Source organism: Schistocerca serialis, chromosome 2 (genome assembly GCF_023864345.2).
Source record: "Schistocerca serialis cubense isolate TAMUIC-IGC-003099 chromosome 2, iqSchSeri2.2, whole genome shotgun sequence".
Lineage (NCBI taxonomy): Eukaryota > Metazoa > Arthropoda > Insecta > Orthoptera > Acrididae > Schistocerca > Schistocerca serialis.
This window is the reverse complement of record NC_064639.1, coordinates 435,955,223-435,980,652: the sequence shown is the minus strand read 5'-3', so window position 1 is coordinate 435,980,652 and position 25,430 is coordinate 435,955,223. Positions and strand designations below refer to the sequence as shown.

Here is a 25,430-nt window from a genome sequence, read left to right as displayed (position 1 = left end):
ATACTAAATACTGCTGACAGAAAATCTCTTAGAAAGAACACAACACTAGCATCTTTTGGAAGCCTGCATCCAGTCTTAAGACAGGAATGAATGATTGCATAGGGAAGATGGGATGGGTGGAGAATAAGTTATACAGGCTCAAGATTGAGCTAAATCCACTGGTTGTGAAGAGGAAGGAAGGTGTAGATGAATAAAAGACATCTGAGAGTAGGAGGTCTAAGGCAATACATTAGTAAGCAGTATGCTAGCTTCAGTCAAGAAATGAAAAAGGGACTAAGTGAGAAGTAAAGATGGATTAAAGTAGGATGAGAATATGAAAAATTGAAAACATTAATCCAACTAAGGAACAGGAATAAATGGGAGAATAGAGAGGAGAAAAATACAATGGAGAAAAAAATGAGTACATATAAATGGAAATGTCGTGTGGCTATGGCCTCCCGTCGGGTAGACCGTTCGCCTGGTGCAGGTCTTTCGATTTGACGCCACTTGGGCGACGTGTGCGTTGATGGGGATGAAATGATGAAGTAGATAACAATATTGTACAGGTGTACCTTTGTGTTCAAGCAGCTGAGTTGTCTGCATTGCAGTACTTCCACTACAACTGTTACGAAATGTGAATTTATTTGCAGGGATAGTAATATTAACTGTAGATAATCGCATACCAATATGGTTAGTTTCGTTCATACTATCTGCAGCTGGAATAAGTTGCTGCACATATGAAAGTTCCTCTGGTGACAGGACCTGCAAAACAATGGAACAAAAACAGATTATATAAAGGATTAACATTAAGAAATACAGTATTTTACTATGATACAGTTATTAGAATACCACCACACAGTGGAGACATTATGCAATGACAGGCACACGAACAAGACTGAACTCATGACTAACTCGCTTAACACCTCAACTATATGGTGAATAGTCACCTTCATTCCTTCTATTATTATATCCCATCCAGAAATTTCCAGCGCTATATTATCATATTTTCTGTCACCCACAGTTTATATGGTCCAGTCCAGTATTGTACCATGTGTTATCTGTCAACTTTCTTTATGCTCATGAATTTTACTGCATACAATTACAGGTGGGGAATAGATTTGCATACCCATGGGTATGTACTAGCTGATCACATTACAGGCCAGGATGACAAAAGATATAATAGCAGAATACATGTGTGATTTGCAACATGGGAAGTGTCACGCAGCAGCGGTGGTGGACTATTATTGAGCAAACAAATGGTGCTACGGAAAAAATGATAACATTATCCTTGAACGCTGATTGCCAAAGTTTTATTTTCCTTCTCTGTCAATAAACAATAAAAGAACACATATGCAACAGCAATATTTGAAGAATGGAAAATCTGGGATGTATAACAATATGAATTACGACACATCGCTATTCACCACACACAGCAGGCACTGAGCAGCAGCAGCACATTTAAAAGTACACTGTTGGATACGTTACTGGACTAAATCCTTCCACAAGCACAACTCACACACTCACGGCCACTGTCATGAGACAATGAATCATGTGTGCTTATGTGTGTTTTCTACTGCAGAAGAAGGACTTTGTCCAAAAATTTTAATATTTTAGCTGTCTCTTCATTGTGCCTGCCTAAGACTCTGTTTGGAGAGTGGTAATCTATCCTTTCTATATTGTTATGAATTATTTAGGAATAAAGGAGATGGCTCACTGAAAGGTAGAAGCACTGCATTATCAATCAGTCTACCTGTAGCAAAAACACACACACACACACACACACACACACACACACACACACTCCTTTCTCCCTACAATGGGCTTAGTCAACTATCAGCTCTTTACTGGTCCACGGTGAGTGTACTGCAGTGAGGCGGGGGTGTGGGGTGAGTGACGGAGAGAGGCAAGAGGAAGGGAAGGGTTAGGGGGAAGCATCTAGTGGCTCATGGGAGAGTGGGAAGACTTTATTTATTTCTTTACACTTCAAGTTCCGTAGGACTAAAGTGAGGGGCAAATCTCCAAGGTCATGGAACACGTCGGTAGATGAAATCACAACACAAAAGGAGTGACAGATGAAAAGAAAATGTTTATGAACCCAAAAACAGACAATCCATAAGTTTAAGTAAACACAATCAACAATACAACATGAATCAGCTTAATTTTTCACGGAACACCTCGACAGAATAGAAGGAGTGATCCATGAGGAAAGTCTTCATTTTTGATTTGAAAGCACGTGGATTACTGCTAAGATTTTTGAATTATGGTGGTAGCTTATTGAAAAGGATGCAGCAGTATACTGCACCCATTTCTGCAAAAGAGTTGAAGTGCGATCCAAATGCAGATTGCATTTCTGCCAAGTGTTAACTGAGTGAAAGCTGCTAATTATTGAGAATAAGCTGATATCGTTAACATGAAACGACAGTAAAGAATATATACATTGAGAGGCCAATGTCAAAATACCCAGACTCATGAACAGGGGTCAACAAGAGTTTCATGAACTTATGCCACTTATTGCCCGAACTGACTGTTTCTGGACCAAAAATATCCTTTTAGACTGGGAAGAGTTACCCCAAAATATAATACCATACAACATAAGTGAGTGAAAAGAAGCAAAGTAGACTATTTTTTGTGTCAAACAATCACTCACTTCATACCCCATTTGAATAGTAAAAATGGCAGCATTAAGTCTTTGAACAAGATCCTGAAAGTGAGCTTTCCATGACAGTTTACTATCTATCTGAACACCCAAAATTTGAACTGTTCAGTTTCACTAATCACATGCCAATTCTGTGAAATTAAAACGATGAGCTTTGTTGAATTGTGTGTTAGAAACTGTAAAAACTGAGTCTTATTGTGATTTAGTGTTTGTTTATTTTCTACATGCCATGAACATTGTAGGTTATGAACTGCACTATTTGAAACTGGGCCAATGTTGCAAGCAACATCCTTTACTACCAAGCTAGTGTTGTCAGCAAACAGAAATATTTTAATTATATTAAATTTCAGCCTCCACATGCATAAGCCAAGAAAATTTACCTAGGTTTTGGCTATAATAATGTAGCCTTCTTCAGAAATGTCACAATATAAAATTAAAACGTGCCAGACATTGGCCTTGTCAAACTTAAAATGTTAGTACTACAGAACATAAGTCATAAGACAGGGTCACTTCTACTAATATTTTGTTGATAGGCCACACAAATGGGCCAGACAGGTGGGCCGCGAGTTTGAGTCATAACTCAGCGCCTGGCACAGGTCCTCCGCCAGTTGTCTGACAGCTCCACATACAAGCTCTGCCAGAGTGACCCCATCCCAAAAGTCCAACATAAACTCCAGTCCCTGCTGAAATCCTTAGGCCCTTCCCAGAACCTCTTCCCTGAATCCATCTCCCTACTTACCACAACAACAGCTCACACACTCACCTTCTACATGCTCCCCAAAATCAACAAACCTGACAATCCTGGGTGTCTCACTATGGCTGGTTATAGTGCCCCCAACCAAAGGAATATCAGCCCTTGTTGATCAAAATCTCCAACTGATAATCCAAAACTTAGCCTCCCGATACCAACCACATTCTGCTCCTGGCTCTCCCCACATCCTTACCTCCTATACCACTACTCGTCATCATTGATACAACCTCCCTATATACCAACATCTCCCATGCCCATGGCCTTGCCGCGATTAACACTACCTCTTCCTACACGCTGCAGGATTCCAAATCTACCACTTCATTCCTCCTACACCCAACCAACAAAAATCCCAACCCTAAGTGCTTCATCTTTGGAGGGAAAGTATAGAAACAAATTCATGGCACAGCCATGGGCACCTGCTTGGCACCCTCATGTGCCAACCTCTTCATGGACCACCAAGAGGAAAAATTCCTAGTTTCCCAAAACCCTAAACCCCAGGTCTGGTTCAGTTTTACTGATGACATCTTTATAATCCGGACCCAGGCCAGGATGCCTTATCTTCATTCCTTCACCACCTCAACACGTTCTCTCCCATACACTTCATCTGGTACTCCTCCACCTATCATGCCATCTTCCTTCATGTCAATCTCCCCCTCTCAGATGGCTCCATCCACACCTTGCTCCACATCAAACCCTCTAATTATCAACAGTACCTGCACTTTGACAGCTGCCACCACTTCCACATCAAAAAATCCCCCCCCCCCTCCCACCCCCCATACAGACTGGCCACGTAGACGTATCTACAGTGCTGAAGGCCTCACAAAGGCCTTTGCAGATAGCCAATACCCTCCAGATCTAATACACAGATTTTCTATACCATATCCTCACACACACCTGATTCTCACATCCACCCCAAGAACTAATCACAAAGAAGCATCCCCTTTGTCACCCTATACAAACCTGGACAGGAACGACTGAACTACATCCTTTATCAGGGCTTGATTATCTGTCATCATGCCCTGAAATGAGAGAAATCCTACCTAACGTGGTGATATGCTACCCACCCAACCTTCACAACATCATAGTCCATCCATATGCCACTCACATCCCCAATCCTCCGCCACAGAGATCATAGCCATGTGCAACACCAAGATGCAAGACCTACCCAATCCACCCACCCAGCACCAACTACTCCAGTCCCATCAGACACTGTGCCACCTGTGAAAGCAGCCATGTTACATACTAATTCTGCTGCAACCACTGCATAGTGTTTATATTGATACAGGAACCAACCAGCTATCAACTAGAATGAATGGTTACTGCCAAACAGTTGCCAAAAACAAAGTGGTCCGTCTAGTGGCACAATACGTGAGATTTCAATGGCTGATCCACAGCATGTGCCGTCTGTATCCTCCCCACCAGCACCAGCTTCTCTGAGTTGCACAGATGGGAGCTATCTTTACAGAACATCCTTCACTCCGGTAACATTCCTGGCCTAAACCTAAGGTAATTTGCTGCTCCCCTCCCCCAGCCAATAGTGTGTACACACACACACACACACACACACACACACACACACATCATGCCCTGCACTAGTACCCCCATCCAATTTGTGACCCCACGTCAGCTAATTATGTGTTGTTATCTCATGCTGTAGTCGGTGAAAAAGCATGCCCAGCCATCTGACACCTGCCCACTCTACCTGCACCCCTCACTAGCCCAAAGATGGCTATCCACTCTCCCATGAGCTGTTAGTACACTAACCGTGGGCCAGTAAAGTGCTGGCAGTTGACTGAGCACAATGTAAGGAGACAAGTGTATGCGTGTGAATGTGTGTGTGTGTGTGTGTGTGTGTGTGTGTGTGTGTGTGTGTGTGTGTGTGTGTGCGCGCGCACGTGTTTTTCCTACAGCTTGTAAAAGTAAGTGCATTCTGAAAGCTAGCCAGGCCTGTTTGTGTGACTATCGATGATGCAGTGGTTCTGCCTTTTGGTGAGTCATCTCCTTTATTCCTAAATAATTTGTAATTTTCCAACAGAACTTTTCATATTGTTGTTATTTAACAGAGATTTTGGGTATTTAAAGAAGCAAATTGTTTCTGCTGCTGAGTGCCATGCATGAAGACCACTGACAACTGAGGGTCTTTTACCATACTCTGCACTTGGTTTCAACATCTTCGCCATTTTGGGCTTATGATTATTTACTAGAAACAATTACCTGTGGCTAAAGAATAATGTGACAGGAAATTTGAATTCAAGTTAGTCCAGATTTTGGTGGCACACACTATACATGTTTCAGCATTTATGTGCTATCTTCAGTGGGTTTTGTTTCTTATTCTGTCACAAGTAATGCTAACAGTTATCCTGTGCTGGTATTTCTGTATATACAAGGAGCATTCAGTGAGTAATGCAACATTTTTTTCTGACAGCAGGTTGGTTTTATTCGTGATTCCAATACACCATATTATTACCCACTCTTTTGGCTACAAAACCCTATTTTTCAACATAATCTCCATTCAATTAACGCCACTTTATTGGAAGGTCCTGTACGCCCACATGGTACCATTCTACTGGCCAATGTCAGATCCAATGTACTGCTGCATCAATAACATCCCCATAGTTCATGTATTGCTTCCCATGGAGTGTATCCTTCACTGGGCCAAACAGATTGAAGTTACATGGTGCAAGATCTGCACTGTATAGTGGATGAGAGAGAACAGTCCAATGAAGATTTCCGAGTTCCTCTTGCGTGTGCAGACTTGTGTGAGGCCTTGCACTGTGATGGAGGAGAAGTTCTCTTGCATTTTTGTGGCGATGAATATACTGAAGTCATTTCTTCAATTTTCTGAGAGTAGGACAATCACTTCCAAGTTGATAATTGCACCATGAAGGAGGACATCAAATAGAAAAACTCTTTCAGAGTCCCAGAAGATTGTCACGATGACTTTACTGGTTGAGGGTGTGGCCTTGAACTTTTCTTTGGAAGACAGGTGTGTGGCGCCTGTCAATGGATTGCTGTTTTCTTTCTGGTTCAAAGTCATGAAACCCACGTTTCATCACCTGTGATGATGATCGACAAAAAACTGTCACGATCAACCCTGTACTGCACAAGCAATTTCACATAGATGGTCCCTCATTGTTCTTTGTGGTCTTCTGTTAGTCAGCAAGGAATCCAACATGTGTGCACCTCTGAGAGTGTCCGCAGTTTCCAACACTGCAGGAGTAACAGATGTGTGAGGCCAGCCAGTGTAGGGATGATCGTGCAGGTTTGCACGAGATTGTTGCAATAATAACAAATACTTCGCCCAATGACTCACCATGCTTTTATTATTATCAGGTCTCACAGACATTCTGCAAGTGCCTAGGAATATCTGTCATGCTCTGGCTTTCTCCCAAAAAAAGCTGAATGACAGCTCTCTGCTTGGAATGCACCTCCATTACAGGTGCCATTTTGAAGGCTATGTATGCAGCTGTCACCAACTGGGACTTCATGGAACTATAGGTGCTGAAGTGCAAATATTCCACGATGTCTCATAACAAATTCTGGATTTTTTCAACCAAAATTGCCTGAGGGAGGGGGGAATGTGTTGTATTACATACTGAACACCCCTTGTAGCATAATTTATTTAACTAATCATGATTTCTGGTGCTGTAGTCTTATTCACTCTTGTATTAGATGTGTTACAACACCTATAATGTTTAAGTTTCGCTATTTTAACAGTCTCAAAATGCATTTTACTTGATTTTGTGAATAAAACACAATGTTTCTGCTATCAGCAAAAGATTTATTGTAGTTATATGACAAAACAATTATCAATAGATACAATAACAATTGAGCCGACAGCAGAAACATGTTTTTGTAATATTATGTACACGTAATTGTTAAAACTGCAACTGAAGGTTAAGAACAAGATTTCATTCAATGTACTTACTTCTGCACCAAACCTTAGTATTTTGCTCACAACTTCAGTAAAAGAAGGATCACTACATCTGCAAACTGTCTCAGGTGGTTCCAGCTTCTCAAGCAAACTAGAATCAAGACGAGCAGACAAATCCAATTCCTTTTCAACTCTTGCTGTCAGGTCATCAAGAGAATTAGCTGTAAAAATAAATTGGGATTTAACAAGTGATTGAGAGGGGAACAACTTATATTTCTTACAAAAATCTAAAATGATGGAACTCTACATACTATCCTGCTTTTCCAACTCTTTCCGAAGGCTATTATACTCATTAACTATTTTTCCGTTCAGTTCCTGAAGTCGATTTAATTCATCCTTTAGAGCTTTTCCAGATTCTTGTTCTTCTTTAAGCTGATGCAATAACAGACTTAACTCCTTAGATTCTGTTGTCCTTTGAGAAACTGGATCAACGGATGTAAAAGTCATTTTATTGTCTTCCTCCAGTTGTTTTATAATTTCATCTTTGGATATAATGATTCCTTTCAAGTAATTAATTTCAGATTGTTTCTCATCTACCAATGTTTTAAGATTAGTAATTTCGCACATTAATTTGAATTCATTTTCCTTCATTGCCTGCTTCTCTTGTTGGAATTTATTCCTCTCATCTGTTATATCTTGAATAGTAGTTACTAACTGGTTTTCCAACACTTCCTTTTCTTCTTTCAAAGATAACATATCTTGTAGTTTCTGCTCACAATCTAACAACCTCTGACTCTTTTCTTCTAAATCTTGTTTTAGTTTTTTAACAGTCTGCTTCAGCTTTTCCTGCCAAAATAGAATAACTGCAAGTCAATTCAACCCAATGGCTTCAGAACATTATTACCAGAATTTTTAAATGTTTATTAATAGGCCAGTCATGTGATAAACACAAATATCAAAGCAACACATGTGAATTAAAATTAAAAAAGCTATCAAGCTGTTGAAGATTCCTGGAAAACTACTAAGCCTGAAAATGTCTCATCAAATATGAAAATAAAGGCTTACCATCAAATTTCTTGCACTATTATGAAAACTAAGCCCAATACGTGGAGGTATTAATACTTCATTGTCAAGACGGGGAGAGGGGGGGTGGGGTGTAGAAGTAAAGAACACAAAAAAGTCTTCAGGAATTTTCATAATACTTAACAGAATTACATAAAACCACTTATTTTTGCTGCCACCAATATGAGACAACTCAAGTCAAAAGAAACAGAACTGTCTGACCACTAATAGAACATTATTTGCAACTCGAGTGAAGTGCCAAGCATTGGACCAAGACACACCGCTCAAGTAAACTTGCTTATCAAAATGTGACTGAAAAGTAATTTTAATGATAGGAATACGGTTTATCAAGGGAATGAAATATAAGAATGCAGAACACTGAGGAAGTCATGCAAAACTGTACTGCAACATAAATTAAAACAAAATAAAAGGCCTGTAAATCTTGACATAAGTAAGTACAGGAAAGGTGATCAAATAGAAAAAAAAAATGGCAAACATGGTACAGAAAAGGAACAGTTCAGTGAGAAGAAAAGAACAGTACTGGTATAGAGGAGTTTGTGCAGACGTAGGAAGTGCAAATACAGGTTACTCAACTTTACACCTGCACGATAATAAAGGGTCACAGAATCCAGCAAAACGAAATTACTGAAAATAAACAAAAATCAATAATACAACCTGGAACTACAAAATTTCAGAACAGAAATAATATCAACAATGATTACACGGGTGATTATGAGAAAATGCTGAACTGCCTCAGTCTATAAATTTTGACATTGAGTTCACCTCTGATACCACACTTTTGAGATAATTAGAACAGAGAACAATGAAAATTTAACAATAAAGTATTAGTGTCTGCAGTTTTTCAGGAAAATCGTTATTGTTATGGTATGTAGAAATCATGCTCCCCAAGGTGATATGGGATTCATAAACTGTTGGAGTATATGACAAAGATTGAGATCTCATGCCTGACAAACTGAAAAATATGTTCTCCCATGACTTCTGTCACTGTATAACTGAGATCCCACTAAACACATGCAGTTAATGTTTTCCATTAGTTATTGGACAGAATAAATAGTCATATTTTTGTAATTGTGAGTACAGGAGACAAAAGTATAAATTACTGAAGGTGATGAGAGGCCATGCATTAAGATTCCGCTATGTAGAAGAAGCTGCTGCCATTGGCAGTACAAAAGTTCAACTACTGCAGGGAATATCACACTTAAAATGGACAATAAGGCCAGAAGGGCAACAGCTGAGAGTCTGCATGCTGAAATGTACTCATCATTTTGTTGCACATCACCTATGCAGATGTTAACATTTTCTCACATTAAGACTAACCAAATATGGACAATATTTTTTAATACCATGACAGAACTTGTGTAGCTTGCAGAGAGAATGACAATATTATTTTACGGTCTTCCCTCTTGTACATCTAGCCATTTTCAGTATTTGAGAGAAAGAACTAGAATCTAAGGGTTTAATTTTAATTATGTTCATGGGATACAATTTCCTTAACAAGATACAGGTGACATATGCAGTACGTAAAGTACAAATAGAAGAGAAATAATGATACTTACTGTTAGAATAACCTTCAGGTGTTTTGCCTGCACTTTCTGTTTCAAACTATGTTCTTTGTCCACTGATAATAGCTCTGAATCTGTACTGAGAACGGTAACATCTGATTCAGTACCATTTCCATCTGTGTAGACGGTATCCACCTTGTCATCTGAGACTCCAGTAGCAGGCATGCTAAGATTGGAACTAGGTATTTCAATTAACAAGCTTGAGTCTGATGTTGATTTCAAAAGTGGCTTCATTTGTATTGAACTCTCAGGGAAAAGACTAGGTGTATTTTGTGTTTCATTACATATGGCCTGAAACTAAAAGTGTGAATTATTGTCATGTACATAAATTATGTTTAAAATTAATCCTGGGTAGAACATTTTGTAAAGAGCAAAATGTAATGTGACGTATTCTGTATTCAAAGAGTAGATATAAGAAAACACAACAAACTAACTAAACTTTTATCTCAATCTAATGTAATTTACAAGGCAAGTTTACATTCTAAATTTGGTAAATAACTGTAGTATGTTTAAACGGTATTACTGATGTGTAATGTATGTAACCATTAGCTCACTGCAGAATTACTGGCGGAATTGTAAATTACAACATTGCTCTACACATGGGTCCTGCAGCAACAAAATGAAAACAACAACAATAATAAAATGATAGTGATAGTGAGGTTGACGCAGAATGTGTTCTTAACACGCAAAAAAAAAAAAAAAAAAAAAGGGCCAGTATCTTTGCATTATCAAGCTTTTGGTAAATTACTACTGACATTTTACACTAATAAGAACTATATGTTACACATACTGAAACTGCTTGACTGGCAAAAGTTGGTTCCTCACATGCCCTCATTTCATCCACATCCTCCAGTGTCAATTTTCGTTCCAGGTTGTCAATGGATTGTTCAGTTTCAGTTGCCTCTTTCCGCTCCTGGAAGATGTAAATGACAATAAATATGCTTAAAATACCTGAAAACAAATGTGGCAACATAACACACACAGTACTCAACTGAAAGGTACAACTCTATACAGGCAACTTTCAAACACATTACACTAAAAAAAATTATATACCACAAAATGGACATGTATTTATACACTTATGGCCATTAAAATCACACCACCATGAAGACAACATTCATCAAATGTCAAATTGACACGATGTGTACTACACGCTTGGATACACAAATGATCAGCATTTCAATGAAACAGAACAAAGTATGTAAGAGTAATGGTGTCATCTATATTCTGTATGTAAGGCTAGATTATGCAGCAGGATACTCCTACATAAAACACATTTGATTTGTTTGCGATATTATTGTGTTACGCCATAAGCAAAAAAATGAAATGATCAACAGTACATACAGGAATTCAACAGCGGCAGGATCATGACTTACAGAGACAAATGTTCAATAGCATGCTTCTGGGTGCTCTGCCAAGTTGTTGTTGCCATTTTAAGCACAGTATTTCGACAGCCAATTCAGCCGTATTCTTCAGCTGTGGCGAGTTTTGCTGTTACGTGTACTCACTGCCTGGACTCCAACCAGACTGTGACTACTACTGTTGGTCTTATGTCGCTACTGAGAGCAGAGTTCAATCCCCTCTGCTCACTACAACATTTTGATGCTCTTTTGTTTTTCAAAGTTCGCACAGGTATTTCATGAAACAAATTCTCTCAGTGTTTTCCAACTCTGGCAGATGTGATGGCTGGCAAGATTTTACTAAACTAACTGTCAAACCCCAAGTGTTATTTAAATTGAAACTGCCGACCTGTTTATTAGATTTTCTGATAGATGCCTTATTATCCTGTCTCAGAAGCATGGCATTTGTACCACATTACTTGTCTCATCCTATTTCATTTCATGATCAGATTCAAGACAGTGCTCAGCGACAGCCGATTTTGTTTGGTGGTCTTAGTCGGGTATGTTGCAGATGTTCCTTTCATCTCTCCTCTATTGTCCTGATAGTCTGTCCCACGTAAGACATGCCCATGCCACCATAACATGGAATGCGGTACACAGCCAGCTCTTGAAGACTTAGGTCGTCTTCAACATCACACAGAATACTTTTTTCTTAGTTCAAGGGAGGATAATACAGTGGATGCCATGTTTCTGTGGGAGTCTACTGGTCTTACAGGATACTAGCCATCAAAAGGTAGATAAGTGATTTTTGGATTATCTTCCTCAGCCTCAGTATCAATCTCTTTTTCAGGTGTTTGCAGTTCTGATTGCATCACCTACTTAATTTTATGAGCTGAGTACCCATTCCTATGGAATACTTCCTACAGATATTCAAATTTGTAGGATTAAATTTAGATAAAAATTTGAGGTGGCAGGCACACACTGACGTGAGTACCTGGTAGGGAAATGCTCTTTGCATTGATATACACTGGCTCGAGCTGGCTGTTCTTGTACAGCATGTCATTAAGCTATATTGTCTTACTTATGTCTATGTTATGTTGGTTGTCGGTTTGTCCCAACCATGTCTTTTATTGTGTTTGAAGTTGGAACATAATATATTATTAGGCATGGTATTGTTTTTTGAGAAACTTGGATAACACAATGTGAATAAAAAAAAAAAAAACACATTCATAATATGTGTACTGTAAATTATAAAGGAACATGTTCCCCCTCATGTAGAAAACTTCAAATATTATACATCCCATCCCTATATATTTACAAGATTATTATCTTTTTTCATGCCAAACAGGAATTATTTGAGGTAAATCATTTTGTTCACTACAAGAAACAAAGAAAACTCTTTGCTTCCTGCCCACACCTGAACCAGTATGACCAGGTACCTCGATACATGGGAATGAAAATTTATAATAAATTAAAAATGAACACATTAACGCATATGAATTTACGTCCCCTTAAAAGAAAGTTATACAAGCATTGATACTTAAATGTTGTTACTCATGGATGAATTTGTGAAGGACGAATTGGTAGAAATATCATTTTAGTGATCATTATTCATTAGTGTAAAAACATTTTAAATGTAAAGAAAATTTTAGCATGTCTCCTGTATGAAAACCATAAAGAATGCAAATGTATGTCATGAGGTATGTAAACCATAATTCACAGTTCAGTGTTTGTTTAATAACGTACACAGGAGGGCTTTTGAAGGGTTTGGAAAATAGCAATGAGGTAGTGACAGAACTGAAGTTCGGACGGCACACCACGAATCACCACTGGATATCTCAGCTGCTGACAGCTTTGTTCATGAGAGGTAACGATCAAGGCTAGAGTATGACACACAGCTTCAGTCTGTCAGTAAGTTTTGATCAGTTTTCATGTGTCTTTTAACATGGAGATGTCATATGAAGAGCATCTCTTGCAGACCCAGTGACAAACAGTATTCCCTGTGTTGTTCTACACAAGTCCTGGATTGGTGCCATTGTTCTTAATTATTGGAACCATCTTCTGGTGAGAATTTTCTTTAACATTTTCTCCCTGCTGTGGTGAAGTGCAATCAGAGGTTGTAGAGCCCCCAGAATTTTACTAAAGTCTGGAGACACTTGTGTTCCAGGCGTTTCTAACACACGTTACTTTAAAGCAGGGCGTAAGGATGAGCATGGGATACTGCGCCCATTTATTGTTTGTGCAGGCGAAACTGGAAGGGAGATAATTCGTCGGCACTGGCAAGTGTTCAGTGCGACCTGCCAAGAATAAGCAAATACTGCCTGGAAGCTCCGTGGCTGGCTGCAAAGAGTAATGTAGCATTGTATTGTTAAAAAACAAATGGAGAGCCTCGGAACAGTGACTGTTTATTTGATGTTGAACTGCTGTTGAGAGTATGTGGACTCGACATAGATAGTCAGCCACGATAAAAGCTTATGTATTAATTGTGTTCAAAAATGTGTAATTAACTGATTCTGGGTGCCCGGTAATGTGTGGGCTTACGTCATAAAGTTTAGTTGTTTTTTTGTAAGAAGTGGAAATAAATATGTTCTGGTGCATTGAAGGATATTCCAAGAGTAGCGTATTTTTTAAGTAAGAAGAGAGAGAGAGCGAGAGAGTGAAAATTTCCCCTTCCTAGCAGTGAAATCTTCGGAGAAGCGTCCGGTGCTAGCAGAAGACTTCGGCGCTGCAAGAAAGCAGAACCAGCATTCTTCAACAAGTAAGTCCATTAAAATGCTTAAACTGTATAGGGAGAGCTTAACATTACACTGGGCCACCGCAAGGTAAGGTGAAACAATATTTTAAAAGGAATCAGTAACACAGAAAATATAACTAGCTACCAGCAGCTAATTACGTTAAACACATTTTGGATTTCAAGAATGAAGAGTGATCTATGTTCTGCATGACCATCACTTCAGAAAAAGATGCTGGTTTTCACAAAGCAATTAGTCTGCTTTAAGGAAAAGTGTCATATTTTAACATAACATAACATGACATCAACACTTGGAAACTCCAGGTAAGAATATCAACAATGTAGGAAAAGATACATTGCCACTTGCGGTAAAGAAGGCACATCAAGTTGCAGACAGGCACGGTTAAAAGACTCTTTTATTTGTTCCTGTCTGCAACTTGACATGTCTTCTTTACACTACGTGGTAATCTATCTTTTTCTACATTGTTGACATCAACACATGTATGACCATTTTTCTGCACACTGGTATTATGGCATCTGTTAATACAGATGTGACTTGGGCTCACTTCCAATAACATGGAAGCCACCCTGTTCCAGTTACCTACAGCATACAATAACTATAAATGGAAAAAGCTCTTTTGAATGCTCCTTGAAGAGTCACCTCACATGAAACATTTGGCCTGTGCATTTTGCATGTGTTTACAGATGATTTCAAATGTTGCAGACATGTCTTCCTATGTGAATGCCCAAAAGTAGCATGGACAGCATCAGTGAGCAAATTCCAGAACAGAAATAGGAATTTTAGCCAACAGTTTCCTACAATTAATTTAGCCAACAGCATGGTCAACACACAACAAATCAAACAAGATCACTATATCGATGTGTAAAGGTTCTTCAGGTGCTCTGATTGTTCTGAAGACATTCAAATTTCTTGAATGCTACTCGTACTGCCAGCCTCATGACTTAGCATGGATTTTTAAAAATTGGTGCCGCATTCTCTCTGATGCTGCCAGCTCTATTCTTACTTCACACCTCTTTAGAATATATGTGCATTGTCCTAGAAGATAATGACACGGCACAGTATTGAAAAAAAAGCAAGCAAAATGTATCAGCAATTCAGTCTGCAAGTCCTCACAGTATGAGGCTTCTGAATATGATGAGCAACTACCTCACAGAAATGGCATGCAATTACTACATCACCTGAAGTTATTCCCAAGATTCATTTAAGCAGTTGCCTCAAATAGCATAAGTACTATTCACTTACTTGTTTAGATAATGATGAGAAAAGAGTTTTTGTAATATATGTAATATTTTTATTGAAATTATTTTAATTCAACTGAAACTAAAGAAAAGTATACCAACTTGCTGAGAGGGCGTGGGTTTGTAAATAGTTCTATAAACCTAAACAGTAAAATACCACATTTGCACTAAAGTAATTCGCCATGGAAACTGAATATGAGCTACAAAGTGTTAAAATGCTAAAAATTATACATCCATTGAAAATAATGTTGTCAACATAATGAGATTAATGATATTCTGTGCTAACAAACCTTAACAGACTGTGGTCGTTGTATAAGCTTTTCAGACTCATAATCCTTTACTTGCTTACGAAGTTCTGCCAACTGTTGCACGAGGCTATCTATTTCAGCATTCTTTTCACACAAAACAGAATTTAACAATTCTGGCATAGATGTACTCATTTCTGTGCACTGTTGTGACAATGATACCTAAGCAACAAACATAAGGAAAGTTAGTTAGCAACACAGTGATAAAAAAGAACTGAAATTATAATTTTTTACTATTTACAAAAAAGATATGAGAAAACTGATATAAAATGAAATTTATGTGAAATATTCAGTTTTTTCAATATTAAGTGAACTTCTGGGTTCCTACTGGGCAATATTTACACACAACTCAAACCTGTCTACACAGTTGTAATTCTACCAGTACCTTTCAGCTTAAACTTTGCACAACTACACCTACATACCTCACTGGACAAGTACTTTTGGGAGAAAGAGTTACATGGGGAAATGCCCAGGGTGCAGTCCACATACTGTTGCCAGAACAAAAGCTCTGGAAAAACCAAGAGTTTAGGTCATGGTGTTCCTTAATTTCTCCAGCGCATTTACAGTGGCTTCAACAGAGAATAGATTGCACTTGGCATATAATTGTATGTGTGTGTGTGTGTGTGTGTGTGTGTGTGTGTGTGTGTGTGTGTGTGTGTGTGTGTGGGAGGGGGGGGGGGGGAGGAGGAGGAGGGAGTGTGGGGGTGCAAGAACTTAAGAATTTGCAAATGGGAACAAAAATGTATATTTACTATAATTATGATCTAATTATGAAATCTCAATGAGAGTGATTTTAAGCAGCTTTGATTTTGCATCTTAAATTTTAGGTAACTTTAATTAACTTTCTATGTACCAAATTTTTTTTTCTAGGACCCTCAGCAATATAAGATTTTACCATTATGGCATTGGTATCAACTGCTTCCTTCTTTAGATTCACTAATGAGAATTCTTGACAGTCATATTGTCCATGTTCAATAATAGTATTAATAACAAGAATGATTGAGATAAACTGAGAATGTTTACAACTGTACCTGTAACTGTTGCTTCTCTTGGAGAAGTTTTTCAGTTTGTATCTGAAGACTCAGAAACTCTTCATGCTCACTCGAAAATTTTTTCATCCATTCTGTCTCCTGTAGTGACATAGCCTCTCTCATATTTTCAAGAGTAGTTTTCAAATCCTTCACCTTTAATGGAAAGAAAACAAAAAGAAAAGATATAGTTGGTGATTTACATAATATGTATTTTATTATAATATATCAATAATTCTTAACATAATTCTTAATAAACTCTCAAGTACATGTGCACAAAATAAAGCAAATTATACTGCAATTCTGGTACTAAGTGTTAGTTGAAAACTGAATGATTGGCCCAAATATATTTCCACAGCTACATGAAATAAGATAGTCATATGATTCTAATCATGAGTCTAGATAGTCATATGATTCTAGTTTCATTCGCGAAATTACTTTTTCTGGTTATCACTTCAACCTCTGTTAACAATAATTTACTGGCACGAAATTCAAATGAAAAAACAGCTGAAATTTTCTGCTGTTACCCTCATTAATTTTGTTACTGTGAATTTGATTTATTTCTTATCAAATAACAACCTGTGTGCATCTACATGTTTACATATGTCTGCTTGTGTCTGTATGTGTGGATGGATATGTGCGTGTGTGCGAGTGTATACCTGTCCTTTTTTCCCCCTGGATTGGAATGACTCCTTACCCTCTCCCTTAAAACCCACTTCCTTTCGTCTTCCCCTCTCCTTCCCTCTTTTCTGATGAGGCAACAGTTTGTTGCGAAAGCTTGAATTTTGTGTGTATGTTTGTGTTTGTTTGTGTGTCTATCGACCTGCCATCGCTTTTGTTCGGTAAGTCACATCATCTTTGTTTTTATATATAATACACTCGCACACACGCACATACTCATCCGCACATACACGGACACAAGCAGACATTTTTAAAGGGGGGCAGAGAAGTCAGTCGAGGCGGAAGTAAAGAGGCAAAGATGTTGTTGAAAGACAGGTGAGGTATGAGCGGCGGCAACTTGAAATTAGCGGAGGTTGAGGCCTGGCAGATAACGAGAAGAGAGGATATACTGAAGGGCAAGTTCCCATCTCCGGAGTTCTGACAGGTTGGTGTTAGTGGGAAGTATCCAGATAACCCGGACGGTGTAACACTGTGCAAAGATGTGCTGGCTGTGCACCAAGGCATGTTTAGCCACAGGGTGATCCTCATTACCAACAGACACTGTCTGCCTGTGTCCATTCATGTGAATGGACAGTTTGTTGCTGGTCATTCCCACATAGAAAGCTTCACAGTGTAGGCAGGTCAGTTGGTAAATCAGATGGGTGCTTTCACACATGGCTCTGCCTTTGATCATGTACACCTTCCGGGTTACAGGACTGGAGTAGGTGGTGGTGGGAGGGTGCATGGGACAGGTCTTACACCGGGGGCGGTTACAAGGGTAGGAGCCAGAGGGTAGGGAAGGTGGTTTGGGGATTTCATAGGGATGAACTAAGAGGTTACGAAGGTGAGGTGGACGGCGGAAAGACACTCTTGGTGGAGTGGGGAGGATTTCATGAAGGTTGGATCTCATTTCGGGGCAGGATTTGAGGAAGTCGTATCCTCTGCCCAAACTCTTTGTCTTTAAATATGTCTGCTTGTGTCTGTATATGTGTGGATGGATGAGTGTGTGTGTGTGTGTGTGCGCAAGTGTATACCCGTCCTTCTTTCCCCCTAAGGTAAGTCTTTCCGCTCCCGGGATTGGAATGACTCTTTACCCTCTCCTTTAAAACCCAAATCCTTTCGTCTTTCCCTCTCCTTCCCTCTCTCCTGACGAGGCAACCGTTGGTTGCGAAAGCTAGAATTTTGTGTGTATGTTTGTGTGTGTTTGTGTTTCTATCGACGTGCCAGCGCTTTCGTTTGGTAAGTCACATCATCTTTGTCTATATATATCCTATAATAAAGTATTCCATGTATGGAAGTGAAACGTGGACAATAAATAGTTTAGACAAGAAGAGAATAGAAGCTTTCGAAATGTGGTGCTACAGAAGAATGCTGAAGATTAGATGGGTAGATCACATAACCAATGAGGAGGTATTGAATAGAATTTGGGAGAAGAGGAGTTTGTGGCACAACTTGACTAGAAGAAGGGATCGGTTGGTAGGACATGTTCTGAGGCATCAAGGGATCACCAATTTAGTATTGGAGGGAAGAGTTGCGGGTGAAAATTGTAGAGGGAGACCAAGGGATGAATACACTAAGCAGATTCAGAAGGTTGTAGGTTGCAGTAGTTACTCAGAGATGAAGAAGCTTGCACAGGATAGAGTAGCATGGAGAGCTGCATCAAACCAGTCTCTGGACTGAAGACCAAAACAACAATAAAGTATGGACCCCTCCCCTTCCCAGTACATAATATTACTGAAAATGTGTTAGTTTTGCAAAGACAGCTAAGACAGTACTTAAAGATACGAGGGTCGCTCCAAAAGAAATGCAGACTACTTTTTTAAAAATCCATCTTTTATTCTACATGTTTGAAAGTTTCTCAGTGTGTAGATACATCCTTTAGCAACAATATTTTCACTTCTCCACATAATTTCCACCCCTTTCAACTGCCTCAAGTCATCTTAGAACCAGCGCCTGTATACCTACACGGTAAAATTCTGGACCAACCTGTCGGAGCCACTGTTTGGCAGCATGCACAAGAGAGTCATCATCTTCAAACTTTGTTCCACAAAGAGAGTCTTTCAGTTTCCCAAAGAGATGATAGTGACATGGAGCCAGGTCAGGACTGTAAGGTAGGTGTTTCAGTGTTGTCCATCGGAGTTTTGTGATCGCTTCCTTGATTTTTTGATTGACTTGTGGCCGTGCATTGTCGTGCAACAACAAAACATCCTGCTTTTGCCGATGTGGTCGAACACAACTCAGTCGAGCTTGAAGTTTCTTCAGTGTCGTCACATATGCATCAGAATTTATGGTGGTTCCACTTGGCATGATGTCCACAAGCAAGAGTCTTTCAGCATCGAAAAACACCGTAGCCGTAACTTTTCCAGCAGAAGGTGTGGTTTTAAATTTTTTTTTTCTTGGGTGAATTTGCATGATGCCACTCCATTGATTGCCTCTTCGTCTCTGGCGAAAAATGATGCAGCCATGATTCATCACCTGTCACAATTCTTCCAAGAAATTTTTCTCCACCATTCTTGTACTGTTCCAAGAGTACGCTGCATACAGTTTTTGTTGTTTCTTTGTGAGCCACTGTCAACATCTTGGGTACCCATCTGACACAAACCTTTCTTAACGCCAACACTTTCAGTATTCCGCAAACACTTCCTTCCCCAAATCCCAACGTAGCGTGACAATTCGTTCACTGTGGTGCGTCTGTCAGCAGTCACCAGTTCGTTAACTCTCTGCACATTGTCTGGAGTGTGTGCAGTATGAAGCCTGCCGCTGCGAGGACAATTCTCAATATTGCTGTGCTCGCTTTCATCACGTAACCTGCTTACCCACCGACTAACTGTACTGCGACTGACAGCAGCATCTTCATACACCTTTTTCAACCTCTTGTGGATGTTTCCCACTGTTTCGTTTTCACAGCACAGGAGTTCTCTGACAGCACGTTGCTTCTGACGAACGTCAAGTCTAACAGTCATCTTGAAGACATGATGTGACAGCGCCACTCACAAGAACAGGTTGAACTAAGTTTGAAAACAAGCGGGAAGGATGTATCTACACACTGTAAAACTTTCACACATGCAGAATGAAAACTGTATTTTTACAAAAATAGTGTGCATTTCTTTTGGAGTGACCCTCTTATTTCCAGGCTCTTGTACCCTACTTTAAAAATACGGTTCTTAATAAAAGTTAAAAGCAAAAGAATACGTTATAAAAAAGGCATTGTTATTGCTAGGGTTAAATTAGGTAATTTACAAATAAAGGAGAAAACTCTTCAAATAGCAGAGCACACACACACACACACACACACACACACACACACACAGCTAAATTGTGCCAGCTGAACACACAATGCCAGGACTGCAGTTCAGCAGGTTGACTGACTTGAAAGATTGCTTCGGGTGAGGTGAGTAGCAACAGACAGGAGGTGAGAAGTGGGATGAGTAGTTGAAGAAGGGTGGCTGATGCTCACAGGGAGGCAGCAGGTGTGTCAGACAGGAACATAGGAGGGACAGGCCACAGATGCAGGGGTATGGACTAATTCCAACCTTCAACCTTGTCTCTCCTATTTAATTTCAATATCCAAGCATGATCCTCACTCTCTACGGTGTAGCCACTGCCTGGCTACCTTCCAGGAATTCCTATTCTTTACCTCCAACTTGGCCTTACCATCCTCCTGCAGGCTGCTTCCAAGCACACAAATCTCTCAACAAGCACACAAATCTCTCAACAAAAGAAAGAACAAAGCCTTCAGTCCATTCCAGAATCTTGCCTCTGAATCCATATCCCCCATACACTGACCTCCTACATGCTTCCCCAACTCCATAAACTCGGACACTCCCATTATAGCTGGTTATTGTGCTCCTACTGAAAGAATATCCACTCTTGTTGACCAGCACCTCCTACCAACCGCCCTAAACCTAGCTTTTGTATCAAAGATACTAACCACTTCCTTCATCGACTGCACCATCCCTATCCTTTTACCTCCCGGATCCCTAATCATCACTGCTGATACTACCTCCAACATCCCTCATGACAACAGCCTTGCCACTGTCAAACACTACCCCTCCCAACATCCTTTTGATTCCACACTCCTCATACTGTATATATCTAACCAATTACATCTTCACACCAACTATATCTCCTTTGAGTGGAAGCTATGTAAACAAATTCACAACACAGCCCAGAGTACCAACAGGCCACAGCCCTATGCTAATCTGTTTTTGAGCCATTTAGAGGAAACTTTCTTAGCCTCCCAAATCCCATATCTGGTTCAAATTAACTGAAATTTTCATGATCAGGACCCAGGGTCAACACACCCTATCCTCATTCCCCCACAACCTCAACACCTTATCTCCCATTCACTTCACCTTGTCCTCCTCAACCCAATGCGGCACCTTCCTGGTTCTCGACCTCCAATTTTCTGATGTTCCTTCCACACCTCTACCCACATTAAGCCCACTAACCACCAATAGTACCTGCATTTTGACAGCTGTCATCCTTTTTCACACTAAAAGATCAGTTTCATATATCCCGGCAAGTGATGAGAATTCCCTTGCCTGTATGCTGCATGTATCACAAAGACCTTCAAGACAGGTACTATCCCCATGAACAGATTTCCTGGGCCATATTATCATTATACCCCCCCCCCCCCCCCTCAGTATCAGATGCAAAGCAGCAGCTCCTTCATCACCCAATATCATCCTGGAACTGCAGCAACTCTGCCAAGTCCTTTACCATACCTTTGATTATACATCATCCCGCCTGGAAATAAAGGCCAACCTACTCACGATCCTTCCCAACATCTCCTAAAGTGGTATTGTCCACTCATCCAACCTATACAACATCCTGATCCATCCCTATATCACTCCCACATCCAACGCCTTCCCATAGGGGTCATATCCCTGTGGAAGACCCTTGTGTGAGACCTGCCTAATTACCCACCCAACACATCTTACTTCAGGCCTGTCACAGGCTTATCCTGTTCATTAGAGGAAGGGTTATCTTCAAAAGCATTCATGAGATATACCAACTCTGCCACAATTTCTGCTTAGCAATTTATTTGGGTATGGCCACTAACCATCTATCCACCAGAATGAATGGCCACTGCCAAATTGTGGCCAAAACCAGAGTTGACAACCCAATGACAGAACATGTTGCTGAGCACAACATTCTTGAATGCAATGGTTGCTTTACACTTGTGCCATCTGGATTATTCTCCCCAGCACCAGCTTCTGAACTACACAGATGACAGTTATCCTTGCAACACATCCTTCACTCCCAAAAACTTCCTGGCCTCAGTTTCTGCTAACCCATTGCAACCCTCTGCCCAAAAACCTTGTCGCCTCTTCCCAATCCACACCTCCACGTCACTCTAATTGTGTGCAAATGAAATCAGTGACTCCAGTGTTCATCTGCTGCATTCCTAAACTGCGCACTTGATGCCTCTCCGTCCCACATTCCTATCCTGCACAATGGTGCCTCCCTGGAGCCATCAGCTACTCTTTGCCAACCTCTCCTCTTCCTTCCCATCTACTTTCTCCTCCCCCCACCCCCACTTCAATCTACCAGCTAAGTCCTCATTCTTTCTTGTGTGTCCATTGATGACTGATGACTCAACACTACGCTGACTTGCCTCCTTTACGCCTAAATTATTTACATTCTGCCAGAATTTACCTTACCATATTATCAGAAACTAGAGATTTCCTCATCAGCCAGTACATTCCACCATTCGAACAGCTGAGGAAAAAAGAATTTCCATACCTTAATGAAATAAACTACAAAACAGTTTTCAAAAAATGTACAAAATAAATTGTAAGTAATACTAACACTGAACACAAACATCTGTCACATAAATAGGCATTGTGGTTTGGAAAATCACCTAATAAAAGATACTGACATTTGTGTAGTCACCTTTCTTTTTTAAAGAAGGCATTTTTTCTTGTCACAAACACTGTTCAAAAAGATAGTTGAGTTGGTTGTGACACAGGCAGCAGCACTACACTCAATAAATACCTTGGTGTCACAGAAAGGAAATAATGCATGAGCATGTACACACACACACACACACACACAAAGTACAAAATTAAAAACATGAAATCATGGTGCAGCATACCTCACTATCTTTTTCATCCACTGTTTCTCTAAGACTTCTCAGATTTTGTTCCATATCATATATTTTGGACTGAAGCTCAATGCTTGCTTGCTTCTGTATATTTTTTACTGTTCTCCGATGTTCATCTCTCTGAGACTCTAATGATGATATTTTTACAAGCTGCTGCTCAACTTTCTCCTGTAGCAAATCTCTCTCTGCAGTAATTTCCTACAGAGAAAGTAGACAGTCATATTAAAGAGAAGGGTTATAAGACAATTTCACTTTATGATAAAAAGACTTATGCATCCAAAAAGGAATAGTAGAAATGAAGTTGCAAATGATAATGACTATGTGCAATTATTATAAAATCACATCAAATGGGTAATGGCACTAACTGCACATATGCTTGCACATAATACACATTTTTCAATCTGCAATAATGTCTTGTTGAACATATAAAACTTAGAAACAAGCTAATGAGTGTTACTAGAACATGTGTTGTTGCTGAAAGGGGTAATAACTGAGACCAGTAAATTTTGCTCACATTTTGTCACAGTGTGTCTAAACTATGAAAACTTCTCAATTGCTTTAAAAGTGATGTCCCCCCCCCCCCTTTTCCCTTGCCACTCACACGATGGAAAAGTGGTACTTGGCAACAGATCACAAAATGATTAATGGGATGCCAAAAACTACAAGGTGAACCAGAACTCCGTTGACAAACATTCAGTGATACCTTCTGGGTATTTTAGTATAAGTAAGCCAGGGTCTCCTGCAGTTCATTAAAGAGTTACTGCTTTGCATTTGGTTCTTGCCTCACTCACCTTTGTATCTGTACTGTGCTGAAAGTACTGCATGATGGTGCAAATGTTTACAATATGTGCTCTGTGCCTTGTTTCCATTCACTCACAGTACCCACTGTCGACAACAGTAATACCCATTTCAGTCTTTGCCTTCATGCTTGCATTCAGTACTGCTCGATTCTGTCTTTGGTTTATTTTCTTCAGCAGTGTTAGTCGCAGGTTAACAGTCATATACAGCTGTATCAATGAGTTTACTGATGAAGAATTGGTCTATATGCACCTCGTGTATGGGTTCACTGAATTTAGTGGAAGAGAGGCACGATGCCACTACGCTAAGCTGTTCCTGCAGTGATGTCACCCACACCACAGTACAGTGTTTCATCTTATTGTTGCATTACTTTGTGTTGCACAACATACTTTTGTTATTGCACATTACAGGCTTCTTCAATGTTGTGACAGTATTTTCACAGAAACAAGGGTGAACAAATCATTTTTACCTTATTACTCTGTGACTAGATGCTGAACACCACAGGTCCTTATACCAAAACCTCAGAAGATATCTAAAGGTTTGGCAGTGGAGTATCAGAAAACCTCAAAATTAAACAAGACGATTGTGAGGAAAGAATAACAGCTGCTTCAAACTAAGGACTTCGACGAGTAACTAAAAAATAACTATTCTATTATTTATTATGCCCACCATTTAATAAAAGTAGATAAACATTCTATCCCATAATATTATATCCATTTTTACTGATCTCCCTTGTATTATTATTGTCACTTGCTACCAAATCAGTCTCCATCTTTTGGATATAGTCCATCTATTTAGCTGATTGATACATTCCTTTACCTCGTCATTTCACATTTCTTTCACTTTGTATCTCAACACAATTGTCAGTCTTGTCACAATGTGGTATTCTGGCAGTGTAACTAATTTCTGTACATAATTCTCACACATAGAGGACTATTTGCATTGTTTACTAAATACTATTCAACCCATTAATTTTCATCGGCCAGCTGTCCAGTGACCATGTGTAATTATAGATTTTGCTCATCAATAATTAGCAGTAAATAATGAACTAAAATCAGTCATTGTATGACTAGTCCTCAGTTATTCATGTAAGCATAAACAACAGTCATATACAGAAGACCAGTTAATAATTAACAGAACCAAGAGCATAGCTGCAAGCTATGCCAGTCCAATGCTTTGCTTTAGTCACTTGTGGGCACTACTCATCACTCATACAAAAAGTTGCCATTCATTGTCTTCAACCACCTCCCACATGAAAGATTTGATGTTACTGACATGCTTAGCCTACTGGGAA

General features: G+C 39.6%; 1 protein-coding gene across 1 annotated transcript in view; it reads right to left on the bottom strand.

The window, feature by feature from the left end:
- LOC126456042 (A-kinase anchor protein 9-like) overlaps positions 1-25,430 on the bottom strand; it is a 499,264-nt gene that overhangs the window by 85,093 nt on the left and 388,741 nt on the right. Inside the window, exons 34-41 of the mRNA XM_050091796.1 lie at positions 23,330-23,536; positions 16,573-16,725; positions 15,527-15,703; positions 10,696-10,818; positions 9,900-10,202; positions 7,572-8,106; positions 7,315-7,481; positions 552-741 (exon numbers count right to left, since the gene is read on the bottom strand). Coding sequence (XP_049947753.1) covers positions 552-741; positions 7,315-7,481; positions 7,572-8,106; positions 9,900-10,202; positions 10,696-10,818; positions 15,527-15,703; positions 16,573-16,725; positions 23,330-23,536 — 1,855 coding nt within the window. The remainder of the gene's footprint in view (positions 1-551; positions 742-7,314; positions 7,482-7,571; positions 8,107-9,899; positions 10,203-10,695; positions 10,819-15,526; positions 15,704-16,572; positions 16,726-23,329; positions 23,537-25,430) is intronic.